The sequence below is a fragment of the Geotrypetes seraphini genome, chromosome 1, assembly GCF_902459505.1.
Source record: "Geotrypetes seraphini chromosome 1, aGeoSer1.1, whole genome shotgun sequence".
NCBI classification, from domain to species: Eukaryota; Metazoa; Chordata; class Amphibia; order Gymnophiona; family Dermophiidae; genus Geotrypetes; species Geotrypetes seraphini.
The window spans coordinates 113621127-113647358 of NC_047084.1; the positions used below are offsets into that span (position 1 = coordinate 113621127).

The 26232-nt window shown below is 43.7% G+C and overlaps 1 protein-coding gene across 6 annotated transcripts in view; it reads right to left on the reverse strand.

Moving 5' to 3' along the window:
• Nucleotides 1–26232, reverse strand: part of UNC13B (unc-13 homolog B) — an 837582-nt gene that overhangs the window by 546983 nt on the left and 264367 nt on the right. For 5 of the 6 annotated variants that reach the window (XM_033936000.1, XM_033936018.1, XM_033936037.1 and 2 more), the window contains one exon: nucleotides 14454–14579. The exons of the other annotated variant lie outside the window; for it this stretch is intronic. In XM_033936000.1, the coding sequence (XP_033791891.1) occupies nucleotides 14454–14579 (126 nt within the window). The remainder of the gene's footprint in view (nucleotides 1–14453; nucleotides 14580–26232) is intronic. 6 annotated transcript variants of the gene reach the window in all.

Sequence of the window (26232 nt, forward strand, 5' to 3'; positions counted from 1 at the left end):
AAGCAAAATATTTTTCATGTTCAGACAATTTCTTTGTGGCTGCCTCGGTAGTCATCAAAGAGGTCATTGCCTGAATAAGGTATGACAGACAAGTGGTCCTGAAGATTAGGGTCCATTTCAATGGTGCGAAGCCAGGCGGCGCATTGCTACAGAGAAAGCAGTGGCTCTGGCTGACAATTCAAATGCATCATAAGAAAACTGAAGAAGATGTAATCTGAGTGGTGACAGAGTAGCGATGAATTATTGGAATTCGAAGTGCCTCTGTGTATTCAAATAGCAGAGAAATTTGGGAAGAAGTTCAATGAGAAACTTGAGATAAGTAACAAAATTTAATTATAATTGAGGACTTTGGAGGACATCATAGTATTTTGGTAAAGGTGACGTCCAAACTTGTCCATAGTTTTCCCTTCCCTTCCAGGAGGAATGGTAGCATAAACTCTGGAAGGATGGGATCTTTTAAGGAGGTCTCCACAAGCAGGGATTGGTGAGACAACTGCAAATTCTCAAATCCTTTGCAATGCAGAGTTCTATATCTGGAGTCCAATTTGCCTGGAACAGCAGGAATGGTATAAGGAGTCTCCGGGCAGCATGTGAAGTCTGAGACAAAAGCTTGTGAAGAGGAAGCTTACGTGACTCTGCAGGAGGTTGAGGGAGATGCATGACCTCTAGATACTCCTTAGAGTATTTAGAACCAGCATCTAATTGAGGTTCCAGGTCATCAGCCATCTGGCGAAGAAACGAAAAGAAAGAAAGCTGATCCGCCAATACCTTGCCTTGAGAGGGACTCGACCTCAAGGCGGCCTGGGTCAGAGGTGAAGCCGATCTACACGCTCCCGGCCATTGAAGCCCTCTCCAGCCCATCCTCCCCCAAACGGCCATATACAGACCGTGCAATTCTGCCAAGTACTAGACTTAGTTCAATATTTAATATTATTTTCTGATTCTAGATCCTCTTAGTTCATCCCACGCTTCTTTGAACTCCGTCACTATTTTCCTCTCCACCACCTATCTCAGGAGTGCATTCCAGGCATCCACCACCCTCTCCGTAAAGTAGAATTTCCTAACATTGCTCTTGAATCTACCACCCCTCAACCTCAAATTATGTCCTCTGGTTTTACCATTTTCCTTTCTCTGGAAAAGATTTTGTTCTACGTTAATACCCTTCAAGTATTTGAATGTCTAAATCATATCTCCCCTGTCCCTCCTTTCCTCTAGGGTATACATATTCAGGTCTTCCAGTCTCTCTTCATACGACTTCTGGCGCAAGCCTCCTATCATTTTCGTCGCCCTCCTCTGGACCGCTTCAAACCTTTTTGTGTCCTTCGCCAGATACAGTCTCCAAAACTGAATACAATACAATAATACAATTTCCTGCTGGAAAAGGAGATAGAGGGGTATAGATAGAGGATTTCTGCACAGGTCCTGGACCTGTTGGGCCACCGCGTGAGTAGACTGCTGGGCACGATGGACCTCAGGTCTGACCCAGCAGAGGCATTGCTTATGTTCTTATGTTCCAAGTGGGACCTCACCAATGATTTGTACAGGGGCATCAATACTTTCTTCCTTCTACTGGCTACGCCTCTCTTTATACAGCCCAGCATCCTTCTGGCAGCAGCCACCGCCTTGTCACACTGTTTTTTGCCTTTAGATCTTTGGACACTATCACCCCAAGGTCCCTCTCCCCATCCGTGCATATCAGCTTCTCACCTCCCAGCATATACAGTTCCTTCCGATTATTAATCTCTAAATGCATTACTCTGCATTGAATTTTAGTTGCCAGATATTAGACCTTTTCTCTAACTTTTGCAGATCCTTTTTCATATTTTCTACTCCCTCTTCAGTGTCTACTATTACAAGTTTGATAAAAGGCACACTTAGCCTTCTAACCTTTCAGCAGTGTCACTCAAACATATTGAACAGGATCGGCCCCAGCACCGAACCCTGAGGGACTCCACTACTCACCTTTCCTTCCTCCAAGCAACTTCCATTAACCACCACCCTCTAGCGTCTGTCCGACAACCAATTTCTAACCCAGTTCACCACTTTAGGTCCTAACTTCAACCCTTCAAGTTTGTTCAACAGCCTCCTATGAGGAACCGTATCAAAGACTTTGCTGAAATCTAAGTAAATTACATCTAGCATAGGTCCTCAATCCAGCTCTCTGGTCACCGAATCAAAAAATTCAATCAGGTTCGTTTGGCACGATTTACCTTTTGTAAAGCCATGTTGCCTCAGATCCTGTAACCCAATAGATTCAAGGAAGTATACTATCCTTTCTTTCCGCAACACTTCCATTATTTTTCCAACAACCGAAGTGAGGCTCACTGGCCTGTAGTTTCCCACTTCATCCTTGTGACTACTTTTGTGAATAGGGACCACATCCGCTCTCCTCCAATCCCCAGGAACCACTCCCATCTCCAGAGATTTGTTGAACAAGTCTTTAGGGTCAAATATATTTTATTGAGCTCAACCAAAAAGTAATCCGTACAATGAACAGAAAGAAAAGCGAAGCTCAAATTTTTAACATATAACCAACAATATCACAGAAATCCCAAATCCCCAAACAACCATCCTCCCACCCCCAAACCCCGGTCCTCCTTCCAAATACAGTCCCCGAAGGGTGGGGAAAATGTAATACAAAGAAACAGACAACAGAAAGTAGCAGAACAAGGGAGCAAGACAGAATATCAACAATTAAGCAATCTGCTGCGGGCTATAGGGGTCATAGTGGTCCAAAAAGATTCCCAAGTACATTGGAAAGAGCGCCCAGTAGGTGAGGAAAAGTCTCGTATATCTCGGCGCTCCCACATCAGCAAGGTAATCATCTGACACCGCCAGAGGGAATAGTCCGGTGCCTCTCCGTCGAGCCATTTAAGCAGGATACATTTCAAGGCAATAAGTACTGTCCACCGGAGGAATCTGGCTGCCCCTCGTTTTCTTGGAGAGTAATGTGGGACAGCTCCAAAGAGAGACAAAGATGAATGTTGAATAGTGATTGTCCAAATACGCTCCACAAAAAGAAATATAGCATCCCAAAAGGAGCGAATGTTGGGACATGTCCAGAATATATGGTCCAAGCCTGCTTCAGGGTCATGGCAACCAAGGCAGGCAGCAGACTCACAGAACCCAGAGAGGTAAGCCTGCTTAGGGGAGACATAAATGAAAACTAATTTATAATGTTGTTCCCAAAAAGTGGTATATTTTCGAAAAGTAGGCAGTCTACAAATTGCCTGTAAGATCACATCCTCAGGCAATTCCACAGCTAGGTTCCGAACCCAGGCATCCCTTAATCTAGAATGATCAAACAAGAGGGACTCATCCTTCAAATAACGATTATGCAATGTAAGGGGAACAGGAAGTAAAGGCTGTGGATAACAACTCCTGACAAGAAGCCGTTAAAGAGCCAGCAGGGAGGGAGTTAAGATAGTGTCTAATTTGTATATAAGCAAAATAATCATTGGGCGGAAGATCAAATTACTCTCACACCTGAGCAAAGGATCGAATCTTCCCATCATCGTCCACTAATTGAAACACATAATGAATGCCCCTTGCTTCCCATCGAGCAAAACTAGCCCCATCTATCCCAGGAGGAAAGGAACCATTAAAGCGAATAGGTAGAAAAGGAGTGACAGAAGGACTAACAGTATGAAATTTACAAATCCAATGCCAAACTTTCCGAAGGGGACGGTGCAACACCCTTCGGGAAAGAGGCTCAGGCAAAGTAGAGGGGAAAGCATGGAGATAGGCACTAAAATGAGTAGTCCGGAAGCAAGAGAGTTCCAAAGAGGTGTTAGTAAAAGTAGAAGAACCTCTAAAAAGATCATTGATATGACACATACCACAGCCAACAGTCAAAAAGCGAAGGTTCAACAGTCTGAAACCCCCTTTATACCATGGAGCCGCCACCTATTTGTACGGCAGTCTCGCCCTCTTGCCGGCCCAAAGAAATCGCTGAACCAAGCGCTGCAATCTACAGTCATCGCTGGAAGTTAAATAAAGAGGAAGTACCTGAAAAACATATAGCCAACTAGGGACAATAAGCATATTGTAGAGATGCACCCGACCCATGAGCGAAAATGGGAAACCTCCCCAAAGCCACAACTTATTCTGAAGCGCCTGAAATAGAGGTTCCACATTCACAAAATATAAACGAGATAAATCAAGTGGAATTGACACCCCTAAGTATGTCAACGATGTGTCAGCCCAGAGCCACCGACTTATCCAAATTGAGAGATAAACCAGAATAAAATCCAAACTCGGAGATGAAATCCAAGGCTGTTGGCAAAGAATCCTCAAGTCTAGTAAGAATCAAGGAAATGTCATCAGCGAAAGAATAAGTCTTTAATAGGACCCACCAGAAATTCTCTGAGCTCCCTCAGCATTCTGGGATGGATCCCGTCTGGTCCCATTGATTTGTCCACCTTCATTTTTTCAAATTGCTCATAAACACTCTCCTCCGTGAACGGCGCAGAATCTACTCCATTTTCTCGTGTAACTTTGCCAGACAATCTCGGTCTTTCCCTAAGATTTTCTTCTGTGAACACAGAACAGAAGTATTTGTTTGCTTTTTCCTCATCACTCTCCACATATCGGTTCCCAGCATCTTTTAGTTTAGCAATTCCATTTTTCATTTTCCTCCATTCACTAATATATCTGAAAAGATTTTTGTCTCCTTTTTTTACATTTTTAGCCATTTGTTCTTCCGCCTGTGCTTTTGCCAGACGTATCTCTCTCTTGGCTTCTTTCAGTTTCACCCTGTAGCCCTTTCTGCACTCCTCTTCTTGGTTTTTTTTATATTTCACAAACGCCATATTGGTTTCTTTTTGGCTTGTTTTTATTTATTTTCTTCACATAAAGGTCCTTAGCCATTTTTATCACTCCTTTCAGCTTAGACCACTTCTCTTATGTCTACTTCGCTCCACTTCTCTTATGTCCTCATTTCATTAAAGTCCGTACGTTTAAAATCTAGGACTTTGAATATTGTGCGGCTGCTCTCCACTTTCGCTGTTATATCAAACCAAACCGTTTTATGATTGCTACTTCCCAGTTGAGCACCCACTCATAGAAACATAGAAACATAGAAATAGACGGCAGATAAGGGCCCACGGCCCATCTAGTCTGCCCACCTTAATGTCCCTCCCCTACCTTTGCCCTGTGAATAGATCCCATGTGCCGATCCTATTTGGCCTTAAAATCAGGCACGCTGCTGGCCTCAATCACCTGTAGTGGAAGACTATTCCAGCGATTAACCACTCTTTCAGTGAAAAAGAATTTCCTGGTGTCACCTCGTAGTTTCCCGCCCCTGATTTTCAACGGATGCCCTCTTATTGTCGTGGGACCCTTGAAAAAGAAGATATCTTCCTCCGCCTCGATGCGGCCCGTAAGATACTTGAACGTCTCGATCATGTCCCCCCTCTCTCTGCGCTCCTCGAGCGAGTATAGCTGTAATTTGTCAAGCCATTTTTCGTATGGTAGATCCTTGAGTCCCGAGACCATCCGGGTGGCCATTCTTTTCACCGACTCCAGTCTCAGCACATCCTTGCGATAATGCGGCCTCCAGAATTGCACACAGTATTCCAGGTGGGGCCTCACCATGGATCTATACAATGGCATAATGACTTCCGCCTTACGACTGACGAAACCCCTTCGTATGCAGCCCATGATTTGTCTTGCCTTGGACGAAGCCTGCTCCACTTGATTGGCAGACTTCATGTCCTCACTGACGATTACCCCCAAGTCTCGTTCTGCTACCGTTTTTGCTAGGATCTCGAACATTAGAGATACCCTCTCCATTTGTGAGGACCAGATCCAATATCGCTTTTTCCCTCGTGGGTTCCGTCACCATTTGTCTGAGCAGAGCCTCTTGAAATCTCCCTATTTCTTTCCGATTCCGCAGACGGAACATTCCAGTCTGCATCCGGCAGGTTGAAATCTCCCAACAGCAGCACCTCCTTTTTCCTTCAAAACTTTTGGATATCCATAATCAGATCCCTATCAATTTGCTGAAATTGAGTCGGAGGCCTGTAGACTACACCCACGTAGATAGAAGTTCCATCTTCTCTTTTCAAAGCGATCCATATCGCTTCTTCCTCTCCCCAGGTCCCTTGCATTTCAGTCGCTTAGATATTGATCTTTACATAGAGAGCTACTCCTCCACCTTTTTGACCATCTCTGTCCTTCCTTAAAAGATTATATCCGGGTATGTTTGCATCTCATCCATGGGATTCTCTGAACCATGTCTCTGATAACGACAATATCTAGATCTGCTTCTAACATCAGGGCTTGCAGATCATGAACTTTGTTGCTAAGACTGTGAGCATTTGTGGTCATCACTTTCCAGCTATTTTTCCACTGTAATCTCTTTTTTTGTATGGATTTTTGTTTTGTTTCACTTTCTGTTGCAATACTAAGAAATGAGTTTCTGATATGGTTTATGTTGTAATCTTTACTATTATCACATCTTTTCTTTTACCGGGGGTGGTCTCTATAATTGTCCTTCACACATACACCACCCCCACCTTCTAGCTTAAATGCCTAGAAACATATTGTCTAAATTTCTCCGCAAGGTTTCTTTTTCCTGCTGTAGTAATATGTAGCCCATCAGTGCAATATAGCTTCTTGTCCTTCCCTTTATTTCCCCATCCTCCTATGTACCTAAAGCCTTCTTGATGACACCAGACTCTGAGCCACCTACTAAGTCCTCTGTGTTTTTTACTCTTTGCTCTCCCTTTCCATATGCAGGCAGTATTTCAGAAAAAGCTAAAGTCTTTTCAAAAGGTTTCAAGCCCTCACCAAGCTCCCGAAAAGCTTTCTGTGCTGCAAGTGTGGAGTTGTTGGCCAGGTCATTTGTTCCCAGATGGATAACAACATCAGTGTTAAAATCCTTAGTTTTTTCCTTAATTATAGTCAGTATTTGCCTGGAACTCCTGGTAGCTGAGGATCCTGGAAGACATTTCACTATTTTGGTCTCCTCGCCTTGTGTTCCAAGGTTAATGCCTCTGATGATGGAATCACCCAACAGTAATAGTTTTCTGGTTTTGGCTTTTTTATTTGTACTTAGGGTGCGCTTGTTCTCTTGAGTTACCTTCATTGGTTCCAGTCCCACCTCCCTTCTGTTTTCTTGAGTATCGCAGTGCACTAGTGGAGCGAAGGAATTGTGTAGAGGTAATATTTGTGAAGGTGTTACATGTCGCAGTCTTCCTGAGCCTACTGTGACCCATTTATTCCTAGGCTGTTTTCTTATTTGAGATAGAGGTGGTAAGTCGGTATGATTTTGTGGAGTGATGGAAGCTGCTTTAATTGTATTCAATTCCTGTTTAAGTTTGCAGAGCTCTTCCTTAATACTAGCAAGTTGAAGACAGATGGGGTAAACCTTAAGCCTCCAAATATTGTGTCTCGGAAATAAAGCACCACAGTGATTGCATAAAATAAAGGTCATCTTGATTGGTTGTGAAGTGACTTGATTTGAGTATTCCTGATTATTTGGTTCTCTATATATGAGCAGTGATTCCTGGGGTGGGTGGGACTATAAGTCTTACCCTTGTTCCTATGAAGAAGAAGAGGAAATAAGATTTAACAGAGGAAAGAGAATGGTTTATTTTTCTTTGTTTTTAAGTAAGAAACAGGGAGGAGGAGAAGAGAAATTAAGCAGATATGCTGGAAAACAGTGAAAAGAGCAGAATATGAAATTCTGAGTAACTTAGCTTTTAGAAGTTTACATGGAAGTCTTGTTCATAGCACTGTCTCAAAGATAATGCAGTTAACCTTAGTAGTAAATCAGAGCCCCACCCTTCTACACCTAATCAGCAGACATAATGGTCGGAAATGCAGGCTCTATACCAGATCAGTGGCTACCCCAAAACAAAGGATTTTAAACAGGGAAGCCACTGCTTACCCTGGATCGGTAGCATGGAATACTGCTACTCCTTGGCCAGGTACTACTGACCTGGATTGACCACCGTGAGTACAGGCTACTGGGCTTGATGGACCATTGGTCTGACCCAGTAAGGCTTTTCTTATGTTCTTATATGGTGATTCGGTGTAGGTTGGGCTGGGGTGGGCATCAATGTGAACTCCAGTAATATGGAATATGAAGATATTACTGGCCAGACTTTATGGTAGATATCCTGCAAACAATGGGATGGTTGGATAGGCTGGAGTGTGCTTGGATGGCGACTTCAGCATTTGGAATCTAGGACAATACCAGACTTTACAGTCTGCGGCCCAGAAATACCAAAAAAGAGACAAGTTAATCTAATCTGTATTTTTTAATGGGTATAACTTATGGGCAGACTGGATGAACCGTCACTTACTATGTTACTATGGTAGAATGTTGGTAGAATTATGGTAGAATTCTAGAGGAGTGTGTGGCACAGTGGTTGGATCTACAGCCTCAGCACCCTGGGGTTGTGGGTTCAAACCCCGCGCTGCTCCTTGTGACTCTGGGCAAGTCACTCAGTCCTCTATAGCCCCAGGTACGTTAGATAGATTGTGAGCCAACCGGGACAGATAGGGAAAATGCTTGAGTACCTGATTGTAAAAACCGCTTAGATAACCTTGATAAGCGGTATATCAAATCCTAATAAACTTGAAACTTGAAACTAGAATTACTATGGTAGAATTAATTGAGCCAGCATGCAGACAGAAATATGTTTGATAAAAGAAGTCAAGGGTGGTTCAAATGGAGGTTTAATTATGACATTTTGCACTGCAGTGTAGTTTACCTATTTTATTATTCTGTCCATTCGATTGTGTTATTTCCAGTTGTTATCCTTATGGTTCTCCTGAAAGTGGGTTTTACACCATTTTAGGACCCCTGAGGAAGGAATGTGGACCGTGCCGGGTCCCACACAATTGGACGATACTTGGATACAAACTGTTTAGTGTTTTAAGGATTGCAATTAAAGTTTTGCTTTTTATCAAGAACTTGGCATCTTGTACATTATTGCTGCATTAACCCCTTTTTTGTTTGTTCCTCGACACTTAACTGCTTTGTGTTAAGATCCTAAGTAACATAAGGGGACTTGAGAGGTGGCTTGTTACGCTTAAAGGCCTTTCATGAATCTCGTAATCAAGGGATGTGTAGATAAGAGAGATTAGGTTCTTACCTTGCTAATATATTTTCTAGTAGATAAGTGTGTCATTCATGACAACAGGGTATTTTCCCCATGCTTGTGAGCCATGAAAAATTAATCCATTCCAGGTTTTCAATCCCTCCTCCTTCTCCAAAGGGCTCTGCTGCCCCCTACAGTTTGTACCAAAGCAGGTGACAGAACTATATAGGAACACATAAGAAGGAGTACAGGGAGATTCCCTGAACTACAAAATCTGTTCTGGTCTGAAAGTATAACAAACGTTAAAAATTTTAATTGAACAATCAAAATAACCATACCAATCAGAAATATTTATGGAGCTCAAACATCCCTCCCATCTGTCACATGCTCAACCTATCACTCTCCACTGCATCTGTCCCCGATGCCTTCAAACATGCCATTGTCACACCCCTCCTCAAAAATCTCTCACAAGACCTCCGCATGCTTCTCCTTCACCCCATCTCACTTCTCTCCTTCTTATCTAAGTTACTTGAATGTGCTGTTCACCGCCATTGCCTGTTCACCGCCATCCCAAGCTATTCTTGATCTGCATCAGTCAGGCTTTTGCCCTCTGCATTCCACAGAAACCATCCTTACTAAAGTTTCCAGTTACCTGTACTTGGCCAGATCCAAAGGCCTCTGCTCTATCCTCATCCTTCTCGATTTGTCTGTTGCCTTTTCTACTGTTGATCACCATCTACTCCTCGATATGCTGTCCTCGCTGGGATTCCAGAGTTCTGCTCTCTCGGTTTTCTTCCTCACTCTCTCATCACACTTACAGTGTATGCAATGGTGGTTCTTCCTCCACAGTAGAGAATGACACGGTGACAAAATTCATCAACGATCCCATCCCCACGGGAAACCTTCTCCATGTCATTCTTTAAGAAGAGAGGGAAGAATCAGAGTATGAATGGGTACAACCACTGATCCTCAAGCCTTGCACTGAAGAATGCTGGTGTAGAAGAATAACATTAGACGGCCACCTGTCCCTGTCCACCCACATTTCTCAAGTAGTCTACACCTCCTTCTACTACCTCCGCCAAATAAGAAGGAACAAACCCTACATCTCCACACCTGACCTGCCCAACTCCTTTATGCCTATGTCCTCTCCAGGATGGATTACTGTAACTCCCTATTTAATGAAGTAGCCAAAAAAGATTTTAAGCACCTCCAGCGGGGACAAAATGCAGCAATCTGCCTCCTAGATGTCAGCATAGCTATCGCTACCATTCAGCATTTTTAGTTGGCATTACTTATGTCAGCGACGGCCTATGGGAAATTATATCAATCTGACTCTGGCATGGGAATGCAGATAGACCCTGAGGGCAGGGAGACTGTTTTAATTATCCCTGATATGTTTCAAGTAGCCCTGATTGAATCATGATTAGCTAAAAGGTGGTAATGTCTGATTAAGAGGGTGCTTAGGACAATGGGTCCAGGTGCACAGATCAAGAAGATAGGCTGCTTGAATGGGACAAAGAAGCCAGAGACTAATCCCATCCACCATGCCTGCAATCACACCCTCCTTAGCAATTAAATTAACCATTGTTTCAAACAGATTACAAATTCTAAACAGAAAGATACTGGGACATATAATAGTTTCTATACACAGAATAAGATTCCAAGCTATAAAAGCCTCCTCTCTACAAAACACAAATATCTATCAATCTATCTATCTATCTCTGGGCTCTTGGGTTTTGGCTCTCTTTCTCTCTCTCTCTGGCCGATCTATGGAACACGAAGCATCACCCCATCCCCCTTTTCTCTCTCTCTGCCTTTCCCTGGAACTTCACACTTCCTTCTGGACTCTGTAAGGCAGGGAAACTGCTTTGCTCTCTACTTAATTGTAATGCATAATTGTTGTAATGCCTATGAATACTACTTTTCTGTAAGCATATTTCTATAATATATTCTTTATGCAATCACCTCTGGTTGTGCCTCTTTGATTCTACTTCCTGGTGAGTCATCTTTGAGGGAACTGAACCTGGGACTGGGCGTTTGTCAGGGCGCCTCTCAAGTGACCCCACCAACCATATATTGTGGGGGCCACTAACAAACCTGACACTGCACAGCCTCAACTACCACGACCCCATCTCCCCAGCCCTCCGTGAAGAGCATTGGCTTCCGATTAACCAACACTGCACATTCAAGGCCCTGGTAATAGCACACAAAAGCCTACATAGAGTCCAAACTAACCCTGTACACCCTTCCTGCCCCCTCTGCTCGGAAATGGAAAAACGCCTATGCATCCCCCCAGGAAGGTCTCTCCTGTCAGAAACCACCCGCCTGCATCTTCTCTATAAATATAGAGCTCAACATGGTTTACAAAAGTTAAAAGGGAATTACAGTGGGAGTTGGTGGTAGGGGGAAGTGAAAATTTACATTTTTGAAAATAGCCAAGTTTTCAGGTGTCTACGGAATAGTTGGAAAGAGCCCAGGTTGCACAGCTGGGCAGGGAAATTATTAGTTTTGAAGTGAAGAGATTTCCCTAGTTTCCAATGTAGGTAACGCCTTTTAGTGAAGGGAAAGATAATTTGAGCTTTTGGATAGATCTGGTGTTGTCAGGTCTCTTAGCATTCCAAGACAGAGGAATTAAAGGGGAAAGAATGCAATGGAGGATCTTGAAAGTTAGGCAGGCACATTTAAAGTAGATCCTGGAAATTACTGGGAGCCAGTGGAGTTGTAACAAGAGCGGTAAAACATGGTCAAATTTGCTCTTTGCAAAGATCAGCCTAGCTGCAGTATTCTGGATCTGCTGAAGACTTTTCTTGGTCAGACTTAAATAGACTGAGTTGCAGTAGTCCAGCCTCGAAAGAATGATTGATTGAACAAGGACAGCAAAATGTTGTTGGTGGAAACAGGATCTCACTTCCCTCAACATATGGAGGCTAAAAAAGCATTTATTATTATTATTTTTTTTAACTATACTGTAGAGTTAAGATGATTAGTAAATGAAAGTGTTGAGTCTATAATGACGTCCAAAACTTTGCTTGAGAATTCAATCTGCAGTGAAGGTCCAGAAGGCAGTGGCATGAACGGAGGTAGCTGATCTAACTTTGGGCCAAGCCAAAGTAGTTTGTTTGGTTGTTTTTTTTACTCATTTACCTTCATTTGTACAATAAGGGCCCAAGAGTGAACTTTGGTGGACGGACATATAGATATTGAAAAGAATAGGGGATAGAGGTGATCCCTGTGAGACTCCGCATTGCGGCTTCCAGGATGATGACCTGCTGCCATTCATATTAACAGTGTATGAGTGAGATCATAAGAATTATGAGAACCAGTCTAAGACAGTAGAATCAATACCTATCTCAGAAAGTTGGTAGGTCAGAATGTCGTGGTTAATAATGTCAAAGGCCTGATAGGTCAAATTGAAATAGAATAGCAAAATTATTACAAGAGTGTAGTTGCTGAACCTTTGAGATTAGTGACACCAATAGAGATTCGGTACTGAAGTTAGATCTGAAACCATATTGGCAAGGTAACAGAATGGAAAATCTCTCTAAATATGATGAAAGTTGAGGGAACTTGGACTGACAAGACCTCACCCCCTCCTGCACCGCAGAGCACGTGAAACATGACTGCCTTCCAGATAGCCATCCACCACAAATGGCATGAATCTAAAGTATCCTGCCCTAAGGAGTCCATCTGAGTGATTTTCTTACAAAAACAACATTAAATTCAAATCGGAAAAATCCAAGATGGCTGCCGTATGTGTAATTTTCAGAAAACACACAGCTTGAGAAAAGTACCGTAACCTCCAAAATATGGCGATTTTAGGGGTGAGGACTAGGGCTAACTCTCAACCCCCCCCTCCCCCCCCAAATCATTGAACAGGCTGTATTCACTGTGGTAATAACGGAAGCTAAAAAAGCTTACAGGGAGATACTCTGCCTCAACAAGCCTTGCAACCAAACTGCTGGTCTTTTAAGTGTCCCCTGGCTCGAGTCCAACGGCTGGGGAACTCCGCCACTCACAGAACACCACGTAGGCAACTTGGTAGAAGAACACAGTCAGCTATGATCTTGAACACTCCTCCTCAGAGACATGCAGTCTGAGCTCAAACCCACTAGCAGATGAACCTGGGGTGAGCTAACTCCCAAGGAAATAGTCCCTGAGCTGCGATCTGAAAGTGCAGGCTGTCCAGGGGTGCACTGCCGGGCAGCCAACCCTCTGGAAACAGACTTTTTCCTCAAAGTCTGTGATCTCCCACAGCCAGAGCTGTCCCCACTGGGAACTTCTGCAGCATGAAGGTGCGAAGCACGAAAAAATACTTACTTTAAAGAAAAATAAATACGAGAAAAAACACTAGTTCCTACTGTCTTGCTTGTAGGAAAGCAACTGGATACCTGAGTGCAGTCCTGAGGTAAGAGGAGAGGGCTTAGAAATTATTTAAATGAGGCTTCCTACAAGCAATCTCGCAACATGGTATGCATAAACCACTTGTCCAGGAATAGAGCGGGATTTACAAGAACAGAACATTTAATTTAGCCCCTGTAAGATACTGGTAATGTACAGCGCTGCGTGCATCTGATAGTGCTATAAAAATGATTAGTAGTAGTAGTGGTAACCAGTGTAGCTTTTGTGGGAAGATGTGATATGGTCACACTGCTTACAGATTTCTATCAGTGGTGCAGCAGCATTTTGAATTAATTGGAGCTACTACAAACTGTTTTTGGTTTGACTAGTGTACAGTAACAAGCTGGTTGTATTAGTGATAACCTATTCTGAGTCTCAGTTCTTTACTGGATTATAAATATTTTCCCCAAAGTCTGAAACCTATTAATGCTAATAGCAAGGGGCTATTGATGAAAAACAAAGTGAGCAGTTGAGCTGATCCAATCAAAATGGCTTTTGTATAGCATTAAATCAAGTCTTCAGCCTGAGGCTCTATCTTCCTTGACATGTAAATGGGCAATCAGGAGATATTAAGAATAGGAAAAATACTAAGAAAAAGTGTAAATTAAAATAGCTCATGGAACCAGAGCCCCAACAGAGCCCAGGTCCAAACTAGAAGACCAAATCATCAGGTGGAAATCACTAAGCCCAATAAAAGAATGATTACAACATTTGCATTATGAATTTTCAGAAGCATACATTTTATGACTTTTAGTAATATTCTGCTTCATGCTATTCAAAATTATAAGCAGAATTCATTTTGGCTGCTGCATTGAGTTATAAAGAAAATTGAATTGCTGAACAGTAACAAGGATGCAGAGAAAGCATGCTATATTTTTTCTGCAAAAAGCACTCAAAACATGCAAACAGTCAGCTAGAGTATATCACGATACCACATCACAACACAAATATGACTAAATAAGCATAAACATTGTAAAGCAAATGGAGAAAAGTTTAACCCACCTATCAGACAAATCTAGAGACTGCCTGCTTTCTAATGAGTACTGGAGACTTGTCAGTTGACTAGACTCAGACGCAGAGCCTAGATCAATACGGTCATTTGTAGTAGAATCTATGCTACTGTATCGCCTTGAAAAGAAATGAAAGCAAAAACGGGGAGATATAGTGAGATTTTTACAAGTATATTTGTACAGAATAAGAGCTCAAATACTGTCAATTTAAGGAGTGAAAAATTTTGTTACACTAGAAATATTAGGATTTTTTAAAAGTAGACCTCATTATACAGTTAAAGCAGGACTTATCATTTGAAGAGAGTCAGACCGTGCAAATTCAAGCTAAACAATAGCACACCACCTGATGGTAATAACGGTGCCATAAGTTAAGCAGCAGTAGACGCTCTACCGCTGCCAAACTTAATTCTTTAAATTGGCTTATTCAGCACACATGCCCATAGAAGCCTCCAAAAATGGCACCACTGTCCCAACTAACGAGGTGCCTAAGGCCTAAACACCAAAGTGGCTTCAGACACCGCAAGGCGCCTCTGTAGATACAATTCTTGACAAAGGTAGGCACCAGAAATGTAGTTCTTTAAAACCCTGGACTACATTTCTATTGCAGGACGCCTTCAAAATATAAATGCCCTTTTAAGGGCGAATCTTCTCTTTCTCTCCCTAGAGAGCTCACTTCCCACTTATTGCTTGACCCTTAGTTGTTTTCTTTTCCTTGAAAATTTGCCTTGGTTTCTTGTTTTTTATACTAACTTCCCCTGTTGTCACCTATTGTAAAATTTTAACACTGATTTTTGTGTCCGTATGATGCTCATAGATATTGTACACCGCTCAGAAGTCTGTTTGAGCGGTAAATAAACTTGGATTTTAAAAACTTGGAAACACATACAACACTATTGTGTGATTGATATGTGATCAGCACCGCTTTTGTAAGCAGCCACCAATTATGGCTCTGTTTGAAGAATCTGGCCCTTAGTGTATGCTAATTCCCAACTTTACTGACAAATTCAGAACAGGGTGGAGACCATATAGGGACTTCACCTTAATGTGTGATCTAGTACCATGTGTTAGCTTAGCCTCAATATGTGATGTTATGTGCATCTGCAATATAGTGTTGATTCAATGGACAGATGCTGCAAATAACACCAGTAATTCTGAGGCTTTCCCCTTTAGTAATGTTGGCAATTACTGCATGCTAATTGCGAAACTTATTTACTAACAGACATCCTAAATTATAAAAACATCTTCAGGAGATAGTTTTTCTGTGTTTCTACTGTGCATCTAATTCACTCATAGCATCTTATCAGTAATATGAATAACTCGTATTGTGACCAGGCAGACAAGAAGCATGCCAAAGTCCCAGCTAAGCCCGGAGAAAAAGTTAATAGGAAAATCCGGATGGGATTGTATAAAGGGTGTCCTAAGGGAAATAGGGATGATTTTCAGGTTAACCACCAGGGGGAGCCTGAAATCTCCAAGGATCTCCTGGATGAGCAGTATCTAGTTCACCACAGGAGGAGCCCAAGAGCCCCAGGCAGGTCTGCTGACTCATGTAGAATAGGGCGTGCCCCTAGAGTACAAAAACCATCAGCTGACAACCAACAGACAGGCAGGCTAGGGAGAAGGTTCAAACCTTTCCTCCCTGAGAGTCTCCTCGGGCCAAGCAAGGGTGATACAGCTTCACCTATGGAGGTGCAGGAGGCCGAAGAAATGCTGGATGAAGTCTTTTCAGATTCTGATCTCCCCATGGAACTGGACAACCTGCCTGAGGAAATAAGTACTGGTGAAGAAGCCATCGAGGTTGGTCTTTCCACCAGCTGCAAGTCCCAACTGGATTGAAACAGTGAGTGTGTTTTCAGCTTGCTTTGTTTGGAAAAGACTGTTTGCTGAAGCTGAACCTTTTTGGGATTTTGCTTTTCTTTTCTTTACTGTTTTGCATTTTCTGTGAAGCTGACAGTGTCTGTTTGGGAGAGGTTTGCCGTTACCTGGGAGGGCATTTTGAGGCTATATTATAGCAAGATAAAAAGCAAACCTGAGGCACTCTCCTTTTCCTGGCAGTGAATTCCATGGCTGCCAGAGGCTTCAGTTTGGAGCACTGTGTATAGGGTATCCAGTGCCTTAAACCCTATTGTTGTTTTTTTTTTTTTGATGAACTGAATATCCTGCTTAGGAGCAGGCTGATTTAAATTCTGAGGTGAGCACAAACCTCAGAGGTGTGAAATAAGGAAAACACTTTGGACTTTATATCTGAACTGTTTATTGTTCTTACTTTTTGAGTTTGGACTGTTTGAAGTTTGTTGGCCTTCTTACCTGTTCTGTGGAACTCAATTATCCTGACTTTTGTGTTTTGGAAAGAATCTGAGACATTTTGATTTATTACCTTTTTGGAACATTGTGATTTTTGTTTTCTAATTGGTGTCAGTTCAGGCCTGCAGGGTGACTCCAGGCCGGGTCACACGTCATTGCTATTTATTATTGTAACCACTAGAGGTGCTGTGGAGTCCCGGGCGAACCACAGTGGTGGTCACAGTATATAACTCGTCTGTAGTACCTGAAGATTGGAGGGTGGCCAATGCTACGCCAATATTTAAAAAGGGTTCCAGGGGAGATCTGGGAAATTACAGACCAGTAAGCCTGACTTCAGTGCCAGGCAAAATGGTGGAAACAATTATAAAAAATAAAATTGTGGAACATGTAAACAAAAATGATTTAATGAGAGAGTCAGCATGGGTTCAGCTGAGGAAAATCTTGCCTCAAAAAGTTCCTTGGATTCTTTGAAGGTGAGAATAAACATGTGGATAAAGATGAGCCAGTTGAGTGTATCTAGATTTTCAGAAAGCTTTTGATAAAGTTCCTCACGAAAGGCTCCTGAGAAAATTGAAGTGTCATGGGATAGGTGGTAAAGTTCAATTGTGGATTAGGGACTGATTAACAGAGGGTAGGGTTAAAAGGTCATTTTTCTCAATGGAGGAGAGTAAATAGTGGAGTTCCACAGGGTCTTTACTTAGGCGGTGCTATTTAACTTATTTAGAAATGATCTGGAAATTGAAACGATGAGTGAGGTGATTAAATTTGCAGATGAAACTAAACTGTTCAAAGTTGTTAAAACGCATGCGGATTGTGAAAAATTGCAGGCAGACATTAGGAAATGGGAAGACTGGGCATATCAAAGTGACAGATGAAACCTAATATGGACAAATACAAAGTGATGCACATTGGGAAAAATAACCCAAATCACAGTCACCGGATGCTAGGGTCCTCCTTGGAGGCTAACGACAAAGAAAAGGATCTGGTTGTCATTGTAGACAATATGATGAAACCTTCTGTCTATGTGCGGTGGCGGCCAAAAATTCAAACAGGATGCTAGGAATTATTTAAAAAGGGATGGTTAACAACTAAGAATGTTATAATGCCCCTGTATTGCTCCATGGTGTGACCTCATGTGGAGTATTGCGTTCAATTCTGGTCTTCTTATCTCAAGAAAGATATAGCAGCACTAGAAATCTTTCAAAGAAGAGTGAACAAGGTGATAAAGGAGATGGAACTCCTCTTGTATGAGAAAAAACTGGAAAGATTGGGGCTCTTCAGCTTGGAAAAGAGACGGCTGAGGGGAGATATGATTGAAGTCTACAAAATCCTAAGTAGAGTAGAATGGGTACAAGTGGATTGATTTTTCACTCCGTCAAAAATTACAAAGACTAGGGGCTTTTTATGAAGCCGCGTTAGCGGTTTTAGTGCACACAGTTTTTTAGCGCGTGCTAAACCCACACTATGCGGCTAGAACTAACGCCATCTCAATGCTGGCGTTAGCATCTAGAACAGCCAGCAGTTTAGCTCTTGCTATTACGGGCATTAAACCGCTAACATGGCTTCGTAAAACGAGCCATAGAGGACACTCGATGAAGTTACAGGGAAATACTTTTAAAGCCAATAGGAGGAAATATTTTTCCACTCAGAGAATAGTTAAGCTCTGGAATGCATTGCCAGAGGTTGTGGTAAGAGGATAGCATAGCTGGTTTTAAGAAAGGTTTAGACAATTTCCTGGAGGAACAAGCCATGGTCTTATTGAGAAAGACACGAGGGAAGCCACTTTGTGCCCCAGATGGAATGTTGCTACTCCTTGAGTTTGGCCAGGTACTAGAGACCTGGACTGACCACAAGTTTCAAGTTTATTAGGTTTTTATATACCGCCTATCAAGGTTTATCTAAGCGGTTTGTACAATCAGGTACTCAAGCATTTTCCCTATCTGTCCCGGCATGCTCACAATCTATCTAACGTACCTGGGACTCAGTGACTGGGAGCAGTGCGGGGTTTGAACCCACAACCCCAGGGTGTTGAGGTTGTAGCTCAAACCACTGCGCCAAACACTCCACCACGAGAATGGGCTTGATGGACCATTGGTCTGACCCAGTAAGGTTATTCTTATGTTCATGCCCTGCATCATTACCATTATCTGAAAAAAATAATATGGTCACAAATCCACAATGTCTTCCAACACCTCTGAAGAGGGGCATTCTTCTAGATCCTTCATTTCACTCTCAGCCTTGGAAGGCCACTAGTGAGTCAGATTTTCAGGATATCTCTAATGAATATGCCCACTATCCAATCTAGTTCATATAAGAACATAAGAATTGGCGCTGCTGGGTCAGACCAGTGGTCCATCGTGCCCAGCAGTCCGCTCATGTGGCGGCCCTGAGGTCAAAGACCAGCGCCTTAACTGAGACTAGCCCTACCTACGTATGTTCCAGTTCAGCAGGAACTTGTCTAACTTTGTCTTGAATCCCTGCAGGGTGTTTTCCCCTATAACAGCCTCTGGAAGAGCATTCTAGTTTTCTACCACTCTCTGGGTGAAGAAGAACTTCCTTATGTTTGTACAGAATTTATCCCCTTTTAACTTTAGAGAGTGCCCTCTCGTTCTCTCTGCCTTGGAGAGGGTGAACAACCTGTCTTTATCTACTAAGTCTATTCCCTTCATTATCTTGAATGTTTTGATCATATCCCCTCTCAGTCTCCTCTTTTCAAGGAAGAAGAGGCCCAGCTTCTCTAATCTCTCACTGTACGGCAACTCCTCCAGCCCCTTAACTATTTTAGTCACTCTTCTCTGGACCATTTCAAGTAGAACTGTGTCCTTCATCATGTACGGCGACCAGTGCTGGACGCAATATTCCAGGTGAGGGCGTACCATGGCTCGGTACAGCAGCATGATACCCTTCTAATCATTCCTAGCATTCTGTTCGCCAAGGGAGAAATGTCCCCTGTGTTATCAGCACATTTTCGGTTCATGTGCGGCTGCTCTGCACCTGGGTCCCATTCCTCTCTAAAGCTGTCAGTTAATTCGGGTGTGGGAGTCCCATTCTCAGGTAAGCCGATAAGTTGGATTAACAGCATAGATATAGTTGATGAAGCAAGGCTTATTCGAGCACAAGACTGATAGTCAGCTCACATATAGGTTTAGTTTGGAGGTTAGGGTGTTTTAATCAATCTTTTTAATGTCTGTTGCAGTGTCCCCTCCTGAAGAAGCTCCAATTTGTGAAACTCGAGTTGGGGGAGGGGTGGGTCGAGGGAAATGTGAGACAGCATTTATTAAGTTTCATTTCACAGACCAGAGCAGTTGTTGAGGGGTCACAGCCCTACCACCGTTAAAGATAAGTTACAAATAGACATTTTAACATGTGGTGGTATGAGATAATGAACAGCTGTGATGGTTTCATTAACAACGGCTCTGTGTTTATCACTAGAGGTTGGTTGTTGGGTCTGAGCTTTTCACATATATATTTTATACTTATATTTATAAACAAATAATATAATCATTAAGGTGATTGTGAAGTTATGCATTTAGAATTAAGTCCAGAATTGCATTTCCTCTCGTATTTTCCTTGACAAGTTGTTCCAGGAAGCAATCGCCTACAGCATCCAGGAACTTGGTCTCTCTCTCTCTCTCTCTCTACTGCAGCCGGAGGTGCCTAAGTTCAAATCTATCCCCGGATAATTGAAGTCACCCATGATAACTGCGTTGCCTCCGTTGCAGTTGCATTTTATCTCGTCCATCATTTCTCCATCAGTTTTTTCAGACTGCCCTGGGGGTCGGTAGTAGATGCCGATCTTCGTTTCCGTTCCATTAATTCCCGGTATTTTGGCCCATAGAGACTCTACCTTAGTTTTCATTTCCGGCGTGTTCTCTCCGGCAGACTCGATTCCCTCTTTGATGTCTAGGGCAATACCCCCACCTTTTTGTCCTACTATGTCTCTGCGGTATATCTTGTATCCCGGTAGCACAGTATCCCAGACGTTTTCCTCGTTCCACCATGTTTCCATGATGCCAATGTCAAGGTTATCTTTTTGTGCCATAGCTTTCAATTCCATCTTATTCCTTAGGCTCCTTGCGTTCGTGTACATACACTCGAATTTGCGGCCTGTTACTTTTTTGCATTTCCTTCCCTCGTGTCCCTTTCGTCTGGTGAGTCTTCCCTACAATCTTCCTGCATGGTATCCTCTGGGTATACCGTTTCTCGAACCATCGACTCTTGGTCGACTGTCAGCCTTTCCCTTATTCCTAGTTTGAAAACTTCTCAATTTCTCACTTGATGTTGCTTGCAAGTAGTCTCGTTCTGTCTCCACTGAGGTGGAGTCCATCCTTCCTGTATAGCTTGCTCTTCCCCCAGAAAGCTGTCCAGTTGCGCATGAAGTGGAATCCTTCTTCCTCGCACCAGCTCCTCATCCACACATTGACTTCTTGCAGTTCCATCTGCCTCTTCCCGTCGGCCCTCAGTACCGGCAAGATCTCCGAGAACGCTACCCTTAGCGTTCTATTTCTCAGCTTCCTTCCTAGCATCCGGAACTGGTCCTTCAGTGTTTCCCTGCTGTACTTCCTGTTGCTCATGTTGTTTGTCCCCAGGTAGATCACCACCATTGTATCTCCCCCTTCCGCGCTGTTGATGATCCTTTCAATGCAGCTCACTATATCTCCTACCTTGGCTCCCGGTAGGCAGGTCACCAGCCAATCGTTTCTTCCTCCCACTATGTGGCTGTCGACTTGTCTGATGATGGAGTCCCTGATGACGATTGCTGTCCTCACTATCTTCTCTTGTTTCTCTAGCCTCAGGTCCATGTCCCCGGTGTATGTCCATCTCTCCAGCCGTAGGTCCGTGTCCTCTGTGCACCTGATGTGATATACCTGTGTGTGATTTGAGCCACTTTAAGGGGAAGGATATGTGGGGATGGCCTAATTTATTCCTCAGTTAAAATACACATTTTTGTGGATATCTTTTGTTTCATGAGTAAATAATGGAAATTTTTTCTTGTTTACCTGCAATTACATCACTTTTTTTCCCAGAGATAAATTTAAAAACAATAAGATTTGGCATCGATATGTGAACATTTCTTAAGAAAGAACTGACAGTTACCGACAGGTCTGCAGCAGTTGGGTTTGAAAATAGTAAAACCCGATTCAAAATAGCCAAGCAATTGTTAGTGAATCAATCGCTTGGCTATTTTGCAAGGAGTTTTACTAATTTGCATGGGAGGATCAGAGCTGTAAATGATCGAGACAGAGGTTAGTTAATTGGGTCGGAGGGAAATCGGGTCGCAAAGGGGTCGCAAACCAATCGGTACACGATCAGTTTGCTTAGTGAATCTAGCCCTTTGTGTCATCAGCAAATTTAATTATCTGACTAACGGTACCGGCAAGTCCCAGTCACTGGAAGTACGACTCCAGACCTATATGTGAAAAGAAACAAAAGAAAAACTTTGACATCAATCAATTAATCAATAGTGTTTATCTTCTGGCAATCTATAGCCCCGGAGCCAGATACAATCAAAGAGGGAGAGTAGGGATAGAGTAGAAACAAGGCTGAAAATCCATCAATAATCACCGCAGGAAGTAAGGATGGAATGGTGAAGGCCGTTGAACTTCAAACAAAGTTTGAAGAAAGTGCATAGTTAGTTTTTCTTTTTATGTTTCTACTTTAATTTTATTTTCTTTTGAAAAATAAGTATAGGGAGAAGAACAAAGAAGTTTATTAAAAATATAAGCAGTTGTTTGGGGACAGCATTCGGGCCAGTAGCAGGAGATAGGCAGAGCTGTGCCTAACGAACCCAAACCACGTGGCAGCTGAGAGGAGAAGCAGGAAAGGGAGAAAGAGGAGCGGATCGGAGGAGGTAGAGGGAGAGAGACAGCGGGCGGAGAGCTGTGCAGGGAGACCGGAGGAGGCAGAGGGAGTTTGAAAATCGGAGCGGAGAGCATGCAATGAGATCAGAGGAGGCAGAGGGAGAGAGAAAGGAAAGCGGAGCAGCAAGCAGGGATCCACCAGAGTCGCGGGGCAGAAGCGAGAGTTAGCTCCGCCCACCCCCTGACATCACCAGCCCGAACTCACCATATAAGGGGAGCAGCCAACGGCGCACAGCCGTTCGGCGCGCGGCGAAGGCGCCTTAGCGAGAGCGCCTTTGCGAAGGGCATCAAGAAAGGGCTATCTACTCCAGCCGGTCTCTCAACTTATAACACTCAACTTATAACACTAGCTATCTAATCAATTGACTTCAGGCTTTCTTTAACTTTACACCAAACCTTTAACTCAAACTCACATCTTTCTATCTAACCAACAAGCTACTAAAACACTTCTCTCTAGACCAGGGGTGTCCAATGTCGGTCCTCGAGGGCCGCAATCCAGTCGGGTTTTCAGGATTTCCCCAATGAATATGCAATGAAAGCAGTGCATGCACATAGATCTCATGCATATTCATTGGGGAAATCCTGAAAACCCGACTGGATTGCAGCCCTCGAGGACCGACATTGGACACCCCTGCTCTAGACAAACAGACTTCACAAATCACTCTATTCCCATACCACTTCAATAGGCAGACAAGCTATCCTCCAACCTTTAATCAGCCTGACCTCTCTAGCACACTAACAAACAAACTTCCTTAACTGACAATTAACTAACTGGTAACTAACTACTCTATCTTATCTTTATAAAAAAAAAAAAAAATTTTAATTTAATTTAATTTAATTAAATATTTAATAAACCTTTGTAAATGGCAGGTAGAACTAGAAGCAGCAAGACTTCAAGCAAAACGGGTAGTTCAGTCACCGAGAGTACCCAGGGGATGGCTATGGTCCGAGTACAGATGGAAGGGGAACCAGGACGGTGGGCAGAGGTCTCTGTACAGACCGAAGCCATCCCCTCAAAGATGGCTACAGTCTCAACGCAGACAGAAGTAATTGATCAGCCGGACGAAAGCCTTTTGATGGAGCTGAGGAGCCTGAGAGAGGAGGTTCAGCGCTTAAGGAGCATCCGAGACGACGAGACCTTCATCGATGGAGTCATCCAGGAGCTGTCACAGATCACGGAACAGGAACCTGACAAGATCACCTTGGGAACACCCAAAGCATCCAAACCTGTTAACTTGAGACAAACCGTCAGAATGCAGGAAGTTACTGGAGATGCTGACCCCTGGCAGCTGGTGACTTCCTCCACAGGAAAACGCAGAGGACCTAACTCTGTCTCTTTTTCTCACATACAGGGCAGCTCTACATCGACACCACAAATCGTCCTGAGGAACAGATTTCAGCTGCTACAGGAAGGTCCTGAGAACGAAGTACGAGAAGTTGTTCAAGAAGTTGTTCGGCAGACGGTTCCAGCTCTGGAATCAACAGTAAGGCCCACCCCTAAGAAGCGCAGAGTAGTGGTCATCGGAGATTCGCTGCTGAGGGGCACCGAGGGACCAATTTGCAGATCAGACCTACAATCAAGAGAGCTCTGTTGTTTGCCAGGGGCCAGGATCCGGGATGTAACCGCTTGCCTTGACAGACTCATCAAGCCCCGAGACCACTTCCCCATGAATCTAATCCACATTGGAACCAACGACACTGCCAGGAGCACCCCGGACAGCATATCTGAAGACTTCAAAGCCCTGGGGGAGAAGCTGAGGAGGATGGATGCGCATCCTCGATTCTCCCAGTGAGGGGCAAGGGCAGAGCCAGAGAGGATCGAATACAGAAGGTGAACGACTGGCTGCGAGGATGGTGCAAGGAGATGAACTTCGGGTTCCTGCACCATAGAAACATAGAAACATAGAAATAGACAGCAGATAAGGGCCATGGCCCATCAAGTCTGCCCACTCTAATGACCCTCCCTATTTATCTTTGCGGATAGATCCCACATGTCTATCCCATCTGGCCTTAAAATCTGGCACGCTGCTGGCCTCAATAACCTGGAGTGGAAGACTATTCCAGTGATCAACTACCCTTTCAGTGAAGAAGAACTTCCTAGTGTCACCGTGCAGTTTCTCGCCCCTGATTTTCCACGGATGCTCCCTTGATGTCGCGGGACCCTTGAAAAAGAAGATATCTTCCTCCACCTCGATGCGGCCCGTGAGATACTTGAATGTCTCGATCATATCTCCCCTCTCTCTAAGTTCCTCGAGTGAGTAGAGCTGCAACTTCCCTAACCGCTCCTCATATGGGAGCTCCTTGAGTCCTGAGACCATCCTGGTGGCCATTCTCTGAACCGATTCCAGTCTCAGCACATCCTTGCGGTAATGCGGCCTCCAGAATTGCACACAGTACTCCAGGTGCGGTCTCACCATGGATCTATACAGTGGCATAATGACTTCCGGTTTGCGGCTGACGAAACTCCTGCATATGCAACCTATGATTTGCCTTGCTTTGGATGAAGCTTGCTCCACTTGGTTTGCAGATTTCAAGTCTTCCCTGACAATCACCCCTAAGTCTCTTTCCGCTTCAGTTCTTGTCAGGATCTCGCCATTTAGGGTGTAAACCTTGCATGGATTTCGGCTCCCCAGGTGCATGACTTTGCATTTTTTGGCATTGAAACTGAGTTGCCAGGACCTAGACCAGCGCTCCAGTAGAAGTAGGTCATGCATCATATCGTCTGCCATTGAATTTTTGTCTGTTGTGCTTTTGCTCACTACATTGCTTAGTTTGGCATCATCGGCGAATAATGTTATTCTACCTCGCAGCCCTTCTGTCAAATCTCTTATATAGATGTTTAACAAGATCGGGCCCAGGACGGAGCCCTGTGGCACTCCACTTATCACCTCTGACATTTCGGAGGGGGTGCCATTCACCACTACCCTCTGAAGCCTACCTCCAAGCCAGTTCCTAACCCATTTGGTCAATGTGTCGCCCAATCCTAAAGAACTCATCTTGCTCAGCAACCTACGGTGTGGTACGCTGTCAAATGCTTTGCTGAAATCCAGGTAGACGATGTCCAGGGACTCACCAGCATCCAGCTTCTTCGTCACCCAGTCAAAGAAGCTGATCAGGTTGGATTGGCAGGATCTTCCTTTAGTAAATCCATGTTGGCGAGGATCCTGTAGATTCTCCTCGTCCATGATCCTGTCCAATTGGCGTTTGATTAGGGTTTCCATTAGTTTGCTCACTATTGATGTGAGGCTCACTGGTCTGTAATTTGCCATCTCCATCCTGGAGCCTTTTTTGTGGAGTGGAATGACGTTAGCCATCTTCCAGTCCATCGGGATGTTACCTGTACTAAGGGAGAGATTAAAGAGTGCGGATAGCGGTTCCGCCAAGACATCACTCAACTCCCTGAGCACCCTAGGGTGTAAGTTGTCAGGCCCCATTGCCTTGTTAACCTTAAGCTTTGACAGCTCGCAGTAGACACCGCTGGGTGTAAACTTGAAATTACTAAACGGGTCAACTGGTTTAACCCTTGTTTGTGGCTGAAGGCCGATTCCCGGCGCCTCGCGGGTGAAGACTGAGCAGAAGTATTTATTTAACAGTTGGGCTTTATCC